The 19285-nt window shown below is 36.8% G+C and overlaps 1 protein-coding gene across 1 annotated transcript; it reads left to right on the plus strand.

The window, feature by feature from the left end:
* The first annotated feature begins 48 nt into the window (after nt 1-48).
* Nucleotides 49-17196, plus strand: snrnp40 (small nuclear ribonucleoprotein 40 (U5)). The gene is made up of 10 exons (XM_030147312.1): nt 49-267; nt 2983-3112; nt 3928-4021; nt 5078-5243; nt 5729-5851; nt 8295-8415; nt 8504-8586; nt 9977-10038; nt 16197-16300; nt 16878-17196. Exons 1-10 carry the CDS (start codon nt 157-159, stop codon nt 16925-16927), a joined length of 1044 nt encoding a protein of 347 aa, XP_030003172.1. The 5' UTR covers nt 49-156; the 3' UTR covers nt 16928-17196.
* Nucleotides 17197-19285: the final 2089 nt, after the last annotated feature.

Below are 19285 nucleotides of genomic sequence, written 5' to 3' on the forward strand. Positions count from 1 at the left end.
CAATCACAAACGTCGTTGTCAGCGGAAGTACTTCCTTTTACTTTTTTCGTTGGTGCGATTGCGCTCAACGTCCCCCCATGAAAGACGTCCATTCAATTCTGTAAATTTAAAAAGTAAATCGCAGTTCACTGGTAGTTTTCTTGAGGATTATCCAAGATGATTGAACCCAAGAAGAGAGCGTCGGACATGGCGGTGGTTCCCGCTGCGGTGAAGCGGCCCCGGACGGAGCTAGTGTCCGCGGCTCAGTCTCAACAACTCGTGGCCATGGTATGATCCAACCCGGGGACTGGAGAGGGAGTTAGGGACACGTTAGAGGAGAAAAGACAAACAGCAGGATTTAGCTTCACAGCAGACTCACTGTTAAGTTTACTACCTATTGAATGAATTGTAAACGTGGTAAAGCTGCGTAAACCATAAACAGGAAATGCTGGGCTGTACAGGAAATACAACCCTCTACATATACAGCAGTGAAATGCAACATACACATACATTCAGCAGTAAATCAGTCAAGGATCAGTGACTTCTTTTACTTTTCATAAAGTTCTGAATGCAGTACATGTAGTGTGGAGTATTTTTACAATATGTTGCAATATTTGCGCTTTCTGAATGTCTTCAGATTTTCTACAAGATACAACTTTATGTAGTTTATGGGCCTGGCCAAGCGAGAAAGCACTGGATAGGAATGCTAATCATTCCATATCAGTTTTTATAAAATAATTTAGTAGCAACCATAATAGCTCAAATTGGAGGTGTAAGCTAGTACTTTAATATGCCATAAAGGAATAATAACCAAATATTTAATACAAAACATGAATTTATCATCATTGGCAATGTAACGGAGTGTGGAAAATATACAGCAGTTATTCAAGGTTTGGAAAAATGCCAAAAAGTGCTGTTCCCTAAGGAAAGTGCAAATATTTAACATAACACACTTTTCTTAATATACATGTATGAGAGTACATTATATCCATAAATGATACTGATATCAATTTTTATTTTAGTTTTAAAATACATTAATTCATGGTAAAGGAGTGAGAATTCAAAAAAGCAACAGAGTGAGGTGTTAGTTCAGTGTGATGCACCACAATAATATCAAAGATTTTATTGAGATACTGATACAATGATCAGTCTTTGGTGACATGTTTCATTACTATATTTAATACATCTTTATGCTGTTTTTTTATAATAAATAATCATTATAGTATTTTATTATTATGAAATATAAAATAGGCATTGGCATATATTTTGAACATATTTATTTACACATTACTATTTCCAAACTGAATTTATGCTGTAAACATTCATTTACAACCTTTACTGTTCTTAATTTACACTGTATTATCATATATTTTCTTATATATCCAGTTGTAATTCAGGGACAAATTAAATAGACACAGTTTAGACACTAGAGATATATGTCTTTCATGCTGAATAATCAAAAATCTTTTTTTAGAGAAAAAAGAAATTGACCCTAATGTTCACTTTTGCTTGGCCAGGCCCTTATACAAAAAGTTGCCATTTAAGTAGGTACATTAAACCAAAACCACTGCACTGTAAAAACAAAACAGTGCAATAAACATATCTTTTGTATTTTTCAGTTTCAGACAATGTTAAACTGCTACCTTGTCGTAAATTTTTATTTTCCCTGTAGTTTTGTAAGTTCTATACTTTTTTTTTTTTTTTTTTTATTGGTTTGTTTGATTTAGACCAGGGTGTCAAACTCATTTAGTTCAGGGGCCACATTCAGGCAAGTTTGACCCCAAGTGGGCCAGACCAGTAAAATACTAACATAATGATGTACAAATAATGTTAACTCCAAACTTTCCTCTATGTTTTAGAGTGAAAAAGGTAAAAAAAAATTACATTATGAAAATGTTTACATCTACAAACGATCCTTTAAAACAATGTGAATAACATAAACAAACTGAAATTTCTTAAGAAAAATAGGTGCAATTTTAACAGTATTATGCTTCAGTTTATCATTTACACATGGGCATTACAACTCTATCTACAAATACACAAAAAATTTAATAACAGGCATAATGTTGTAAAATTGCACTTCTTATGAACTTTCTGGTTGTTCATATTTCTTCAGATTATTCATGTTTTTTGAGAAATTATAGTTTTGGTGTAAATACAGAAAAATTTCATGAAAATGTATACTTTTACAAGGAGAAAAATTTACAGTTGTCATTATTTATAGGTTATTATGATCGTATTTTACAGGTCTGACCCACTTGAGATTGGATTGGTCTGAATGTGGAACCTGAAATAAAATGATTGTTAATATCTTTAGTGTAATTTTTGCATTTCACAAATTCGTCCCACGGGCCCGACTGGATCTTTTAGCAGGCCGCATTATGCCCCCAGGCCCATGTTTGACACCCCTGGTTTAGACCATATTGGTTTCAATCTAACTAAACTAAATATGACAGTTTATTGCGAGTCACTGCCGTCTGCAGTGGCTCACAATTACTCCAGCCAGTGATCCAGAGGGAAGTTAACGGGATAGGTCTGACCAGGGACTGGTGGTGTGGAACAGGGCCACAGTAAGAACCAGACTGACCTTGTTAGTGTGTTCACCTGGTTCTCGTGTCATGTCCCGGTGGTTCCGTTGATCCGGATCCAGCCCCCCCCCCCCCTTTGCAGCTGTGAATAGACTCATCTGTGGGCTGCCTGTAAGCTCATTGTAATTTTAAAAACAACTAATAACTCCAAAAGTATTGGTCGTATCAATAAGCTGTTTTCGCCTGTGTGATCCTTGACCCAAAGTACATGAGTACTCCAAAGGGCAAAGGCTAGCTCTGTCCAGTTATTCAATTATAAAACAGATACACATACCTGCATGTACACAAAGGTCACTTGGCTTTTATAATAGAGACAATTATGTAGTGCACAAGTTACATGAGATTTTTCTGTATAGACTGCTGTAATCACCATTTCAGTTGTGTGAAGTGTGATGAGAGGAAAATATCTCCCTAGGGTCCTCCACGGAGCTCCAGCTTGCAGGCTCCCATCATGCTGATGTCTGGCCATGAGGGTGAAGTGTACTGCTGCAAGTTTCATCCCAACGGAGCCACGCTGGCCTCCTCAGGGTTTGACAGGCTCATATGTAAGTTATTACCCATCTGTATTAAAACACAGCTGAAGAGTAAATGGTTATATAGCTTGTATACTGAGCAAAAATATAAACACACCATGTACAATATTTGTGTGACATGAGACACGCGGCCCAAAATGAGCTCATGATGTCTTATCACTGTAAAACATGGTTAATTCTCTTGATTTGTAAACAAACTTTGTGTCCATCTCTGCGAGTGAGCACTTGCTCGGTGATCTAGTGATTCCACCCACAACACAGGTGTAACATGTCCAGATGCTGTTCAAACAGTGTTAACAGTATTCAGACACTCCTTATACTGGGGACAATGAAAGGACACCTCAAAATGTCACATTTCCTCAGATGTCACCATGCCACAGATGTCGCAAATCATGAGGGAACAGTTCTGGATAACACCCCATTGCTCCGTGTAACCCTCAAAGAGGAGTGGAATGACATTCCATGGACCACAATTGACAATACTGTCAACTCGATGAGAAAGCGATGTGTCGCCGATGGGAAGCCAATGGTGGACACACAAGATATCAAGTTGTGATTTCTTTCAACCGACTCTCACCGTGTCCACATGAATGTCCCTGAATGCCAGACACCACTATCATGTTCTAACGGACAGTGATCTGTACCACACTGATCAACAAAATAAATTGTGTGCGATTTAATATATTGTGCAACACCTAATGCTATTAAAATTTAAAGTGTCACATGGTAATGTTTATATTTTTGCTTGGTGTACATGTTTGCTAAAATGTGTTGCTCTACCCAGTTCACAAGAATACCTTTCTGTCCACTGTGTTTCTTCCCTGTAGTGTTGTGGAATGTATATGGAGAATGTGAAAATTATGCCACTCTGAAAGGACACAGTGGAGCAGTGATGGAGCTGCACTACAACACAGATGGCAGGTATGAACTCCACATGAACAAGCTTTAATTACACTGGGTTTGTACGGGTGCTTGAAATCCTTTAAACTGCTTGAATTTCAATGTTGTGTTTTCAAGGTCTGAAAAGTGCTTGAGTTTTAGATTAAGTGCTTGAAGGTGCTTACAGTCATAACCCTGTGATGTGATTTATTTATTTTTGATATTAACTCTGCAAGGTTAGATGGTAAGCCAAAGCTACTTCCAGAGAGGTGATACATGTTGAAAAATAAAACTTTATGTCAAAAAAGAAAATGACCAGGTACTCTCAAGGTCGACTCCAGGTTAATTTTTATGTTAATCTTTGGTTTGATGTGAGTGTGCCTGAAGAACAACAAGTGGCTTCCCCTTTTTTTTTTGGAATAAAACTTTGTGTTCTTTAATTTCTAAACTTTTTGCTATTATGAAACATAATTTTAAATGTTATAGCATATCACAATGTACATCATTGCGATAAAAACTGAAATAAATATGAAAAATTTGTATATGTATTCCTGTAGATATGTATTTTATCCCAGTGATAAGGTGCTGTGCTTGAAAAATTGGAAAATTACCCTTAAAAGTGCTTGAAAAGTGTTGGAATTTGACCTTGAAAAATGTGTATGAACCCTGTATACAAAACAGATGGTATAAATTTGAAGGTGTTAACGGAAACAGGGTGAGAAGAACAATTGGAAAACTGGTCAATCTAAGCCTTTTGAAGATAGTAATTTGGAAAATAGTAGTGAATAACTACTTCATATGTGTCCATCAATTAATAATTAGTAAATCATAGCAATTGTGAAGTTTTTATATGTTGAATAATTAATGTGTTTTAAAGCAACTCATTTTGCTACAAATACTGACACAATTTCACTAAGAATGAAATTGTCATGATCAGTGAACCACATCTACACACACCGGGCACACAAAACCTACGCTGACAGTAAACAGTAGGGTAGCTTGTTCAAAGAAACACATATTTTCTCCTTGCTGGTTTTGTTGCTCGCTTTGATGGGTAAAGCATTGACTAATGTTTTTTTCTTTTGCTTTGTATTGTAGTATGCTGTTTTCTGCCAGCACAGATAAGACTGTAGGTGTGTGGGACAGTGAAACAGGCGAAAGGATTAAGCGTCTGAAGGGCCACACCTCATTCGTTAATACCTGCTACCCAGCCCGCCGAGGGCCCCAGCTGGTGTGCACCGGCAGTGACGATGGGACAGTCAAGGTGAGATTTCCAGCTGCATGGTGTACGGATGTAGAGATGCTGCTGTCAAGGTCATTTGTGTCTTTTAAGCTCAGTACAGACCAAAGACTTGAAAAGAGATGAGCTACAGCTTAAAACTTCATGCAAATGTGACTGTTTGTAGTGTGACAGTGAGTTTTTGTGTTACAAATTGAATTGGCAAAAAGATTCCCGCAGCAGTTCTGTTCAGACAAGTTGTTGTCATCTGTAATAAGGAACAAATACGCAGACTATTGAGACAAGATTTATTGGAGAAACAGCTCTTACATGCTTCAAGAAACACACACTATATAGTGTAACATTCCAAAATAAAAACAGCCTCTACTGTTATTGATATAGTTTACATCAAAAGACTATTGTATTGTGTATTGTGTTGTATTGTATTGTAAGACTATTGTTTATTTGAAACCTACAAGGCTCTTATTTCACTGCTTTTATGTATTTAAATGTGCTTTTGTTCATTGTAGCTGTGGGATATCCGTAAGAAAGGAGCAATCCACACTTTTCAGAACACCTATCAGGTACTGGCCGTCACCTTCAATGATACCAGTGATCAGATCCTGTCAGGAGGCATCGACAACGACATTAAGGTACTGGAGGATATTTATCTTCAATCAAATACTAATGCTGGTTTTCTGTAAAATCAAATGCATTCAGTTAATTATGAAAAAATCTACTTGTGGTTACACATCCTGCATCAGGCTCCTTTGTGACTGACTGACACTTGTATTTTTCCCATTATGTGTTCATTAAAGCTGCAGGAGACTTTCATCACCAATTTTTCATCAGATCTGTAAAACCTCAGTCATAGCTGAAGCATCATGAATCCATAAGTCTTTTTGTGATTACTCACCTAAATCTCTTGCATCATGGTGAACAATTTTGACGTTTACTTGACCATAAACAAACCATTTGTTTACAAATAGAGCCGACAGGTAACTCAGGCATCTTCACAGTTTTGTCGGAACCTGCATTGAGGGAATCAGAGGCTCCTACAGCCGCCTAGCAGCGGCAGCAGCAGTTCAAACATATGATACCATATGGCTGCAACAAACACGACGCGGAAACGGCTGAAACGCGGAAACAGCTGGAGGGAAGCGGAGCTCCACCTGGCAGTGGCAGCTGCAACAAACATGACACGGAAACGGCTGGAGCTCCGCGGCTGCGTGAGCCTCCGCTTCCCACAATGCACGTCTCGACAAAATTCCGAAGATGCCCAAGTTACCTACCGGCTCTATTTTTTTAAAAAATGGATTGTTTATGGTGGAGTACACTTCCAAATTGTTCACCCTGAGGGAAGAGATTCAGGTGAGTAACCACAAAAAGACTTATGGATTTGTGATACTAAGGCAATGACTGGGGTTTTACAGATTTGATGAAAAATTGGTGACGAAAGTCTCCCGCACCTTTAACTGAAAAAGGAGCACATAAAGAACATTAGGGGCATTATGGAAATATAGCAAAATGGAACATTCACATTAATGAAACATTATTATTGTTATTGTTGTTATTATATAAGCTATATGTATATACTGTATTTCCCAATCATATGGAAAGAAAGTGTTGCCATGTCCTCTTATGTATATCAACTAATTTTTAAAAGGCAAAAACTACGCAAAGCAAGCATAAAAACCTTTATGTAAAATTCAGGATGTGAATTTTGCTGTTTCCATAAACATTTTTCGAGTGCAAAATGTCAAAATGCATTTTAAATGCATAACATAAAGCATCTCCTCTTAAGCCTGTGCTGTGTTATAAGTCATCATCACTATTATTATAGATCTGTTTGTCGAAAGAAAAGGTAGAAGCTGCTTGGGCTGAACGATTGTAATACTTGTAATGTAAAAGTACTCCTACATTCATTTATAGAGTTCACATGCATATATTTTTCAGAATCAGAAATGTAAGTGAAATACTCACACATTGGTTTAGCTAATTCATGACAGTGTTGTGTTTAGGGATGCACCGATTCCGATACCAGTATTGGGCATGGGCTCCGATACTCAGTGTGTGTATTTGTAGTCATACACAAAAAAGTAATCCAATACAACTGCACCGATACCACTTACGGCTGTGTGACATTCACAGTTCAGTGCAGCAGGAATGCGACAGTGGAATAATGTGTGGGGAGTGTGAAGAGTGTGGAGTTACATTAAAGACACAGACAGATACAGACAGAGCGTTCTGTCCGTCCTCTGCGTACATTCCATCCATTTTCCAGGTGCTGGCGGATGCGTACGCAGAGGAACCGTACCACCAGAAACCGTGGAGGTAGAGGATCTGTTCAAAGAGCGACTGTGTGAGTTAGAGAAAAACTACTGACAGATTTAGGACAACTACCCAGGGCTGGGCTGGTTTCCATCCTACTTATAATACTATGGGGGTACGGAGCGGTGCTGACCGCTGCCAGCGGAAGTGAAAACAAAACTTAGTGATCATTTATCTTTTCCCTTCCTCCTGAACCTTCGCTTTTAAACCTTACCAGCGAAAACACTGCAAAATTAGTATCCACATTAGTGTTACCTCTGTTGTCTCCATGTTTGTTATTACTGACTTTCTTTTTCTCACAAAACTTTACTCTTCTTCATGTATTTGTCCAGTATGGTTAATTCAGAGCGGCGCCCCCTGATGGATTAATTGAGAAACGCTCATTCCAACACATTAAATGTCAGTAGCCGCACCTTATTACAGTCAGACTAATTACAATGACAATAAAGCACATTTACAAAAGGAGCTAAGAACTGGAATGGGATTATTAAGTACTCGTATTGGCACTTTGTATTGGCAAGTACTCAAATGTAAGTACTTGTACTTGTACTCGGTCTGGAAAAAAGTGGTATTGGTGCATCCCTAATTGTGTTCATATGTTTTTTACAATCAGCTTATTTTTGATGTTCCTTTTGCTTTTCATTTTGGTCATGCCATATAACACAGGTGTGGAATCATATTGAGACTCTGAATATGGATGCGAGCCTGGCTCTTCTCTGTGTGTGTGTATCCTTTTGTAAAACACTGTATTGTTTGTGTCTGCAGGTGTGGGACCTGAGGCAAAATAAACTGATCTATAGTATGCATGGCCACGGAGACTCAGTGACTGGACTCAGCTTGAGCTCAGAGGGATCATACCTTCTTTCTAACTCGATGGATAACACAGGTAATTTGTGTGTGCGATGTCCTGTTTCAGATACAAGATAACAGAATTTTACAGCGTTATTTACTCTCTTTTTTCTGCATCTCTCTAGTCCGTATTTGGGATGTTCGACCATTTGCTCCCAAGGAGAGATGTGTGAAGATTTTCCAGGGCAATGTACACAACTTTGAAAAGGTAGTAGAACTCCTACCAGTTTACTTCACCCTACCACACATAATAGGGGTTCTATTTGTCAGTAATAAGCATTACTTCTTTCAGTTTTTTGGGATCTGAGTGAAAGTTGAAGAAACCACTTCTTTATTTGTCATTTTATACTATTTTTCATGTTGACATTATGGCTAAAACAGTGGAACATGTACAACATTAAAACTTCAGTCAAAACAGCAAAATAATGATGAAGTGTTTGTTTAAAATCTAAATAATCACAAGTAAATCTAAACCAACGAAAGCTTGACACATTTATGTAGTCTTTCAGCTCACAGTGTAAGTGAGATAATCCTAAAGATAACAGAAATATATTTTGATAATTAATCAAATATAATCCTCAATAGTTGTCATGCAAAATATATTGTATACAGGCTTTTTGCTGCTCATAAAATACAAATAAATCAGAAATAAGATTCATGAACAACCAGCAGTTTCCTCAACCATGAGTCATTAAGTCACGAACATATACAGGGTGGGGAAGCAAAATTTACAATGAACATTTAGTTGTTTTTTCTCAGCAGGCACTACGTCAATTGTTTTGAAACCAAACATATATTGATGTCATAATCATACCTAACACTATTATCCATACCTTTTCAGAAACTTTTGCTCATATGAGTAATCAGGAAAGCAAACGTCAAAGAGTGTGTGATTTGCTGAATGCACTCGTCACACCAAAGGAGATTTCAAAAATAGTTGGAGTGTCCATAAAGACTGTTTATAATGTAAAGAAGAGAATGACTATGAGCAAAACTATTACGAGAAAGTCTGGAAGATACTATTAAAGAAGAATGGGAGAAGTTGTCACCCAAATATTTGAGGAACATTTGCTCAAGTTTCAGGAAGCGTGTGAAGGCAGTTATTGAGAAAGAAGGAGGACACATAGAATAAAAACATTTTCTATTATGTACATTTTCTTGTGGCAAATAAATTCTCATGACTTTCAATAAACTAATTGGTCATACACTGTCTTTCAATCCCTGCCTCAAAATATTGTAAATTTTGCTTCCCCACCCTGTATATGACATTTTGTCCTAATGAGAGAGTCCAGACTCTCCAAAAATAACATCAGAACATTTCACTTTTTTGACATGTAATGAGCAGCACTACTTTTCTGACTGTGTACATAAGTGACTAACAGCTGCAGTGCTGCTGGCTGTGTTTACGCCTGTTGTCAGCCACGGTTGCACGACACTGCCTTTCATCCTCTGATGCCTCTCCTATCACTCTCTGCAGTCCTTTCCAATAAAGCAAAGCTCATCTTTCATCTCATTATGGTTCCAGCAGCTCATGTATAGAGTACTTGTGTCGTGTTGCTAATGCTGTTTCTACTGTAACATCTGTTCCTGTCTCTCAGAATCTGCTGAGGTGCTCTTGGTCGACTGATGGCAGTAAGATCGCTGCAGGTTCAGCTGACAGGTGAGAAGACAAACACACACACACACACACACACACACACACACACGAATGAACATGAACTAGTGCGCACACATGAGCTAAAGGTTGAGACTTTATTGTGTAGTTTCAGAGCTTTTTTTCATCATGGACATAAAATAATGTACCATCTTAAAGCCATGTCATATTTCTGTTTTACATTAGCTGAAAATAATTAGGACTATATGATATATTGTGTTGACTTGTATACTTACATGATGTCACATGTCTCTATTTGCCAACTAGTAAGGCTGTGTGATTTGTCATATTTGTCATATGATCTACTTTTGAGGGAGATTGTACAGACTGTGTCATAAAAGTAAATAACAGCAATGTCAATGCACTCCAATGCAGCTAACACACAATGGCCCATTTATCAGTGTAGTTACAGTATTTCACAAATAGCATTACTCTAGCCACTGGGTTTGTAGCATTAATGACATTAGGTTAGTGAGTTTATTTGAGTCTGTTTATAGCAGTACTTTAGCAGCTACCCGCAGTGAAATGTTCTGGTTTAGTACGCATAACATGTTGTTTTCCTGCTGACACAGTAATGACAAAGAATTATTGTAAGTCCATGAGCTGCAGGTCCGGCCTTTTAATTCTGATGTGCAATGAGTCTGATATACACAGATACTTTAGTTATATTGGAGTGTGAAGACATTTTTGGTTCATTATAGAACTCCAGTGGGACAAATTACGCCACAACAGTCTAGTTAATCAGTGGAAACCTAGCAGCTGTTATGTACACTAAAATATGGGTTAGTATTTACTTCATCTAGATGCTGTCAGTATGGTAGTAATGCAGGTCCAAAAGGATGCAAAAATGCACAGTTTTACAATCAGATTAAACAACTAAAAGATATCACACACAGAGTAAGCCTCCAGAAAACAGAGAAAGTAAAGGGAAACTTATAGTTTGGTTATTACTTGTCTATATTTTATAAAATTGTGATTCAGCTTATGGATCAGGATTCTACCTCAAAAAACAGTTCAACCTTACCAGGAAAGATTCAGTGAATATGATGTAATTTTATTCTGTGTACTGGTGCAATTTTCACAGTTGGTGGCATCAGATTTGTTTATTGGAAAACTCTGCAAACACCAGCAAACCAGAAACATTAATACAGTAGAACAGTAATCCATTACTAATTGAACCACAATGTATGACTTCTTTAATTAGTTATATTCCATTTTGCAACACAGTAATCCAACAGAGACCAATTTATTGATATATTCTTATATGAACGTAGTTACTGATGATAATGTGGAACGAGTGGCTTATGCAAGCTGTTGAGCAGAGTCCATCATGGATCCAATTATGCAAACTCGCACCCACCTGCAAAGCCCAGCACCAGACTTGTTACCCTCAATTACCTCCATGTCAAATCTGGATCCGATCTGACCCGTCACCTGTGATAAAGCATTTCCACCCAGCCACGTTGTTTTCACTGGTGCCACATTAATCCAAGATTATAGTAATTAGTATTTTGCCGAATAAATTACCAACAGTGGTTTTATTCAGTAATCCAGCCGTTCAGAAGTCTCTCTCCATGGCTGAGCTTAATGCAGGGACGACAAGTACACAGAGTAGTACTTGTCAAGTTCAAGTGTGAAAGGTGGTGTTGTAAGTGCTCATGGTTTTAAAAAGAGAGAGAAGTCTTGTTAAGTAATTCCAAAGAAGTTAGGATGTAGTGTTGAATGTAAGCATAAAACAGAATGCAGTGTTCTGCGAATCTCAGTCCTTTTAGTCACAATAGAGCATAGAACATTTACATTTATTGAATTTACTAAGGGCGAAAGGGTCCTGGGTTCTTTTTCAACAAGTACTTTTCTGTGTGGAGTTTGCATATTCTCGCCGTGTTTGCGTTGGTTTTCTCTGGGTACTCCAGCTTCCTCCCACCATGCAAAGACATGAACTTATAAGTGGTTAATTCGTCAACCGAAAATTGCCCATAGGTGTAAATGTGAGAGTGATTGGTTGTCTATATATGTCAGCCCTGTGGTGAACTGGCAACATGTCCTGGGTGTACCCTGCCTTCGCCCATAGGTAGCTGGGATAGGCTCCAGCACCCCCCGTGACCCTAGTGAGGATAAAGTGGGTTCAGAAGATGAATGATTTTTTTTTTTTTTTTTTTTTGATCAAGGTCTTTTTTTTATTTTCAATTTTCAAATGTACAACAAGCAACATGCAACTTAGGTTAGGTTAGTTTATTTCAGACACAGACATAATACAAAACATATGGAACAAAAATAAAAATAATAATAATAAACAATACACAAATAAAAAATCAAACAATAGAAAAAAATAATAATGCTAAACAATACACAAAAAAATCAAATAGTAGAAAAAAACAGAACAACTGTTGTGCCTGAAAGGGAGTAGGAAGAAGCCATTGCTTATCCAGTCCTACCCCCGAATTCCAGTCCTCAGGCTGTTAGTGCTTAATCACTTGATATACAACATAAGATTGTGATTATCTATAAACACACCCCTACCAACCTGTACCCCCATAGTCTCATACACATCTACATACACTCATACAGTCACATACACATCTACATACACACATGCAGTCACATACACATCTACATACACACATACAGTCACATACACATATACATACACACATACAGTCACATACACATCTACATACAGTCACATACACATCTGCATACACACATACAGTCACATACACATCTACATACACACATACAGTCACATACACATATACATACACACATACAGTCACATACACATATACATACACACCAGTTTATTGTCTACCGCTGTACACACACGTCTGCACCCCCATGTTTATATACACACACACACCATACAATAGAACAACCTGACAATCCAAATAATGTTCACACCCTTCCTTGAGCCAGATATTGTGAAAATAACATTTCTTTGTACATTTTCTTGAATTTTTGAATATTTGGACACTGCTTGAGGTCTACCCCCAACCCATTCCAAAGCTTGACCCCACACACTGATACACACAAACTTTTCCTGGTGGTCCTGACTGCTGGGACTTTGAAATTCCCACATCCCCTCAGGTTATAGGCCCCCTCTCTATGAGCAAATAGTTTTTGTATGTTGGCTGGTAGTTGATTTTTATTGGCTTTATATAGAAGTTGAGCTATGTAAAAATTTACCAAATCATTGAGTTTTAATAGTTTTGACTGCAAGAATAATAAATGAGTATGATCCAAATAGCCCACTTTATGTAAGATTCTGACTGCACATTTTTGTAATATGAAGAGAGGGTGTAGAGTAGTTTTATAGTTATTGCCCCATAATTCTATGCAGTAGGTTAGATATGGTAAGACCAGACAACAATACAATATATAGAGTGCCTTATAATCCAGGACGTGTTTAGCTTTGTTAATGACAGAAATGCTTTTGGATATTTTTGTTTGGATGAATCTGATGTGTGATTTCCAGCTTAATTTATTGTCAATAATTATACCTAAAAATGTGTGTTCTGACACTATTTCTAACGGAACGCTATCTATGCATATGCGTAATTCTAAGGTTTTTTTATAATTGCCAAACAACAATGCCTTAGTCTTGTTTATATTTAGCGATAATTTATTCATGTCCATCCATAATTTTATTTTGGTTAATTCATTATTTATCATATCCACCAGTTTATTATAATTATCATTAGAATAGAATATATTGGTATCATCTGCAAATAATATTAATTTTAAAGCTTTAGATACATTGAATATATCATTTATATATAAAATAAACAATTTGGGCCCCAATATTGAACCTTGAGGGATCCCACAAGCAATGTCCAGATATCCAGATGTATAATCACCCATCCTCACATACTGCTGTCTCCCCGTCAAATAGCTTTTGAGCCAATTCAAGGCCACTCCCCTAATGCCATACCTTTTCAATTTGTTGATTAAAATTGAGTGATTAAGTGTGTCAAAGGCTTTCTTTAAGTCAATAAATATTCCAGCTGCGTATTTTTTATTATCCAATGCATTTGTAATCTCTTCCACTGCTTCCACTATTGCCATTGATGTTGATCTCTTTGCTCTAAATCCATACTGACTTTCATTTATTATGTCATATTTGCTTAAAAAGTTGTCTAGCCTATTATTAAATAATTTTTCCAGAATTTTTGAAAATTGTGGGAGCAGAGAGACAGGTCTGTAGTTTGTGAAGATGTGATTGTTCCCATTTTTATATAAAGGTTTTACTTTTGCGATTTTCAATTTGTTTGGGAATGCACCAGTTTGAAATGACAGGTTACAAATATATGTTAGTGGTTTCAAAATACTAATTATTACTTTTTTGACTAAGATCATGTCTAAGTCATAACAATCTGTAGAGGTTTTATTTTTAAATTTATTAACAGTGGTTAAGACCTCAGACTCAGTCACAGCAGAGAGAAAGATTGTGTTTGGGTTCCTTTGTATAAGTGGTTCATTTTGTTTATTGGTTCCAATGTCAGGTATTTTTGCTGCCAATTCTGGGCCAATGTTAACAAAAAACTTGTTGAAATTATTCACTACAGCATTCATAATTTAATTGTCACCAGTCCTATCAATGAAATAATCTGGATATGTATTCTTTTTTACACCATCTTTTATAATGCTGTTTAATATACCCCATACCCCTTTAGTATTACTCTTATTTTAATTTAATAGTTTAGTGTACTATAATTTCTTACGAGATCTTAATATGGTGGTCAACTTATTCTTGTATACTTTATATTTCTTCTCTGATTCCTCTGTCCGTAGTTTAATAAATTGTCTGTAGAGAGTATTTTTCTTTTTACAAGCGTTTTGTAATCCCTTCGTTAACCAGGGACCCTTTATACGTTTATTCTTTATATTATATTGTCGCATAGTACAGTGTTTATTATGTAAAGCACTGAATATTTCAAAAAAATTATTGTATGCTGTATTCACATCTTTCTCTCCATACACTGTGTTCCAGTGAACATGAAAGTGTCGTATCCAGTTCCTATCCACTTGGATATATGTGAAGCAGTAAAACCATACATTTCAGGGGAAAAACCAGCTTCTATAAATCAAAGTGTTATTATTTAGTGTGACCTCCTTTAGCACTTATCGTGTCTTTAACCCTTTTGTTCAAACAATATGAGATTTATTTCATTCATTTTGTGATGTTTTACACCAGGTTTCATTCAACACATTTCAGATGTTTCTGTTTGTGCTTGTCATGGGGTCAGGGGTCACATTAAATAATGACTTTAATCTTAAAAACACATTTAGTTTAGGTTTTTTGTGTCTTTTGAGGCTGTGCAAATTTCTTGTATTTTCTTGTTGTATGTGAAGAAAAGAGAATGATAAATAAATACATATGCTCATTTTAACCCAACAACAAAGACAAAGATGGCCTAAGCCCTTTGTACAGTATTGTGTATTTTTTATTTATTATCTCCGCCAGGAGGTATTGTGATCACTTTGCTTTGTGTGTTTGCATGCGTGCGTGTTTGCATGTTTGTTTGTTAGCAAGACAACTCAAAAAGTTATGGATGGATTTTCAGGAAATTTTCAGGAAATGTTGATACTGGCACAAGGAAGAAATAGGAAGTAATAGGAGATCTGTCTTGGCGGAGGTCTGCACTCTCCGAGCGCTTTTCTTGTTTATTTATTTTTTACCACCTGGCTGCACTTATAACTTTTCACTGGTTAACCTGTTCCCAACCCAGTGCAGGACTTTACTGCCAAGTGAATGTGTGCAGTAACGTAGTCCTAGTATCTAATTTATTATTAGATAAGTCAAGTTGGCATTTAAAATAACATTAGCTAACATTATTTAGTCACTTTCATTAGAAATAAATAACACAACCTTTATAATATACTGTACATCACTATACACATCTGAATATATAACATCGAATCACCTCATCCGTAATCATGACTTCAGCCTGAGTCACACCACATTTTCATCAATTATGTAAACAACTCCCATGATCCTACAGTACTTCATGTCTTCCTCAGACTACATTATTCGTATTGGTTTACGTGCTATGTCTCTAAATCACAAAGGGAAAGAAATCCACAGTACAAAATGCACTGTAATAACAATCCTCTAGGCCTCTGATCTCATGTGTCCTTGTATCTGTTTACTGTGTGTTTGTTTACAGATTTGTGTATATTTGGGACACCACATCACGTAGAATCCTGTACAAGCTGCCAGGCCATGCCGGCTCTGTCAACGAGGTGGTCTTTCACCCCGAGGAGCCTGTAGGTGAGTGAAACCACCGCTTGGGTCTCACATTACACTTTAGAACAAGAAAATGAAGGTATGTGAAGAACACAAAGAGCAGAGAAATTTTTAACTCCAGAGGACAGTGAGTCTGTATGGAGAGACACTTTTGATATTTCAGGTAATGAATGCAATAATAAAAGATGAACTTTATTTCGAATATAAGTTGGAATAATATATAAAGATGAACAAAAGGCAACGAGAAACCACAAATTTAAACAGAATACTTCAGAATATTGAAGGCAACAAGTCAACCAAAAAAGACAAAAGTCACACAAATGTATAATTACATCATTGTGGCTCCTCAGCAACACTTAATGTCTGAAATGGAGCAGGAAGAAGCCGAATTCCTTCTCCAATAAGTTGTTATATTCATTACATTCTACCAGACTGTGGCCCTCACATGGCCCTGTTGATTTCCTCCTGTACTTTTTTGACATTACCTATAAGTTTTTTTTTGTTTGTTTGTTTTTTTTGTTTGTTTTACATGTTTAGCCGGTTCTGTCACAAAAACAGGGCCAGAGGTTAATCATCTTTTCCTCTTTGTGTCTTTGCACAGTGCTGTCTGGCGCCAGTGATAAACGGCTCTACATGGGAGAAATCCAGTAATGTGTGTGTGTGTGCACTTAGATGAGTGTGTATGTGTGTGTGTTAGTGCGAGAGCAAGGGACTGTCCTGCCTCGGATTCGGATGGGTGGCGTTCAGCAGCGGGTTGAGAGTCTCTGTAATTTGTGTGCTCCAGCTTGTCACAGAACAACCTCAGGACGTGTGTTTGAAGTTTATTTGGCTCAGTCACAACAACCTTGAACTGATTCATTTTTTATTGATTTATGTTTTCTTTTTAATAAACTTCAGTATTCTTAAAAAAAAAAAACACTTTATTTTGTGCCTTCCTTAATGTGTTAACATGTCACAGTTTAATGTCTCAAACCGGAGGAGTAAAGGGAAGCTGTGGGACAGGATGGTTTTTAAAATGTTCTCCATCTTCTATCAATCCCTCTGCTAGGGATTGATAGAAGTGGTTGAAGATGATGTCGGTTTACAAATCTGTCAACCTGGCTATGGTTTTCTTCAGGTATCAGTGGTGCAGGCAATCAGCAAGTAGGTTCAGATCAATATTTACTCTTGGTGTACTTAATTCTAATATAGTATAAACTGCGTCTTGGCTTCCATCACATCTGAGCACTTGTACATTTTACACCTCTTCCAATTATCCATTGAATTTGACTACATTCAGTTAGGACAATATTTGTTATCTTTAACATGTTTTTTTGTTGTTTTTTTTTTTTTTTTGGGTGGGGGGAGGGCTGCAAAATGCTCTTGTGAATAACCACAGAATACGATCTGATTATTTAACTGTTTAAATCTTACATTTTCCTTTATTTCCTTTAAAAATGAATGAGTGTTCTATCAGTGTATTGTCTCAGTCTTTTTAATTACCTCTTTAAGTGCTGGAGGTTTTTTCACATCCGATTAGTCTTCTGTAATGATGTATAATTCATTAGTAATTAGCCCTAGCCTACAGAGGTATTTGTGGTTGATTGCAATCAAGTTTTTTTTTCTGAGTGTGCTTGCTGAGCCTAGTGGGGATTTGATTCTGCAGCACAAATTAAATATTAGATAGAGGTCTAGGGAAAAAAATGAAGAGACTTGAACGCCATTGGAAACCTTCGGAATGTGATGCAGAGGAAGGATCGATGGTCACGAACCATCAAACAAAGCCAAGCTGCTTACATTTTATCTCCAGGGGTGGTATGAAGCACCGACGGCGATGTGAAAGACTAGTGGAGAACATGCTGAGAGGCATGAGTGCTTATTCCACTAAATATTGATTTGGAAAGTCTTTCTGCTCAGAGCATTACACCTAAAAAATAGAATCAGTAGGAATCTAGTTGATTTAAAATTGTCCAATGATTAAAGTGTTTTTTTTTTTTTAAAGAACCAAATGTGCTCTAAGAAAATGTTAGATTTAGTTAGATAGATTTTTGTGAAACATTTTGAAATATTTCACAAATATCAGTTTAGATAAGATAAATTTTTATTGTCATTGCACAGGCATACTAAATACACGGTACAATGAAACTGGAGTGCCAAGTCCTTGTATATTATTATTTTAATCAAATTTGTAGTTAATTTTTGATAAACAATTTGAGTTAATTTTATTATATTTTCAAGAAATTTTTAAAATGGTCAAAATATTATTCAACTAAGATAAGTGTATAAGTCAATGAATAAAAATGCAAAGTTAGATTTAACAGTAAAATACAAATATGAATTGTGAGACATTTTCGTCCTGAAGTGGGCTCACATTTAATCAATGAATGACAAAGTTTCTTTCTGCTAATATTTGTTAAGACTACTAATGTATTAACTAACTGTTTACAATGTAATAGTGTAGTGTGGTACCCTGTAGTATTTAAAACCGAATGTGAATTTGGTTTAGCTTTTATTTTCATTCTGAAAACACTGCATTTCTTGATATTTTAACAAGTTGTTTAGAAATGTAGCCTCTGGAAAAGCACACATTTAATCCATGCCCAGCCTGTAAATGAATACGTGCTCTCCTACTGAATGATTTTTATATAGGCCAGGTGAAGTCTGGTATCTTAAGGTATCAGACACAGGTAAAGTCTGTTAAACTATTTTCAGTATCATTCTTTTTCATAGTAACTGGGTGGTTTTATTTTTCAGTGATTGTCATTGGTGTTGAGATAACCCCAGCAGTCAGTGTTATCTGGTGTTTCCATCAGTGCTATCTGTTTAACTTGTGACAGGCTGTGTTTATTATAAGTGGACCTACTGATGTTGGATGCCATTAAACAGGGCTGTTAAAAGTGTTATTCCGCTCCGGATGACCGCAGGCCGCCGCAGAGCAGCCGCGCCGCCGGACCCGGCTCTCCGCTGGTCCGTGTCCGGGTTATTTTGGGCTGTCTGAGCCTCCCTCACCGCCGCGAGCCCCCGTTTCTT

Source organism: Sphaeramia orbicularis, chromosome 11, assembly GCF_902148855.1.
Source record: "Sphaeramia orbicularis chromosome 11, fSphaOr1.1, whole genome shotgun sequence".
NCBI lineage: Eukaryota > Metazoa > Chordata > Actinopteri > Kurtiformes > Apogonidae > Sphaeramia > Sphaeramia orbicularis.

Bases quoted from the DNA above. Each gene is read 5' to 3' on its own strand.
- snrnp40 (XM_030147312.1), top strand. From the start codon at position 157: ATGATTGAACCCAAGAAGAGAGCGTCGGACATGGCGGTGGTTCCCGCT. The intron at 3,113-3,927 runs GTAAGTTATTAC...TCTTCCCTGTAG, and splicing joins AGGGTTTGACAGGCTCATAT to TGTTGTGGAATGTATATGGA. The intron at 10,039-16,196 runs GTGAGAAGACAA...GTTTGTTTACAG, and splicing joins GCTGCAGGTTCAGCTGACAG to ATTTGTGTATATTTGGGACA.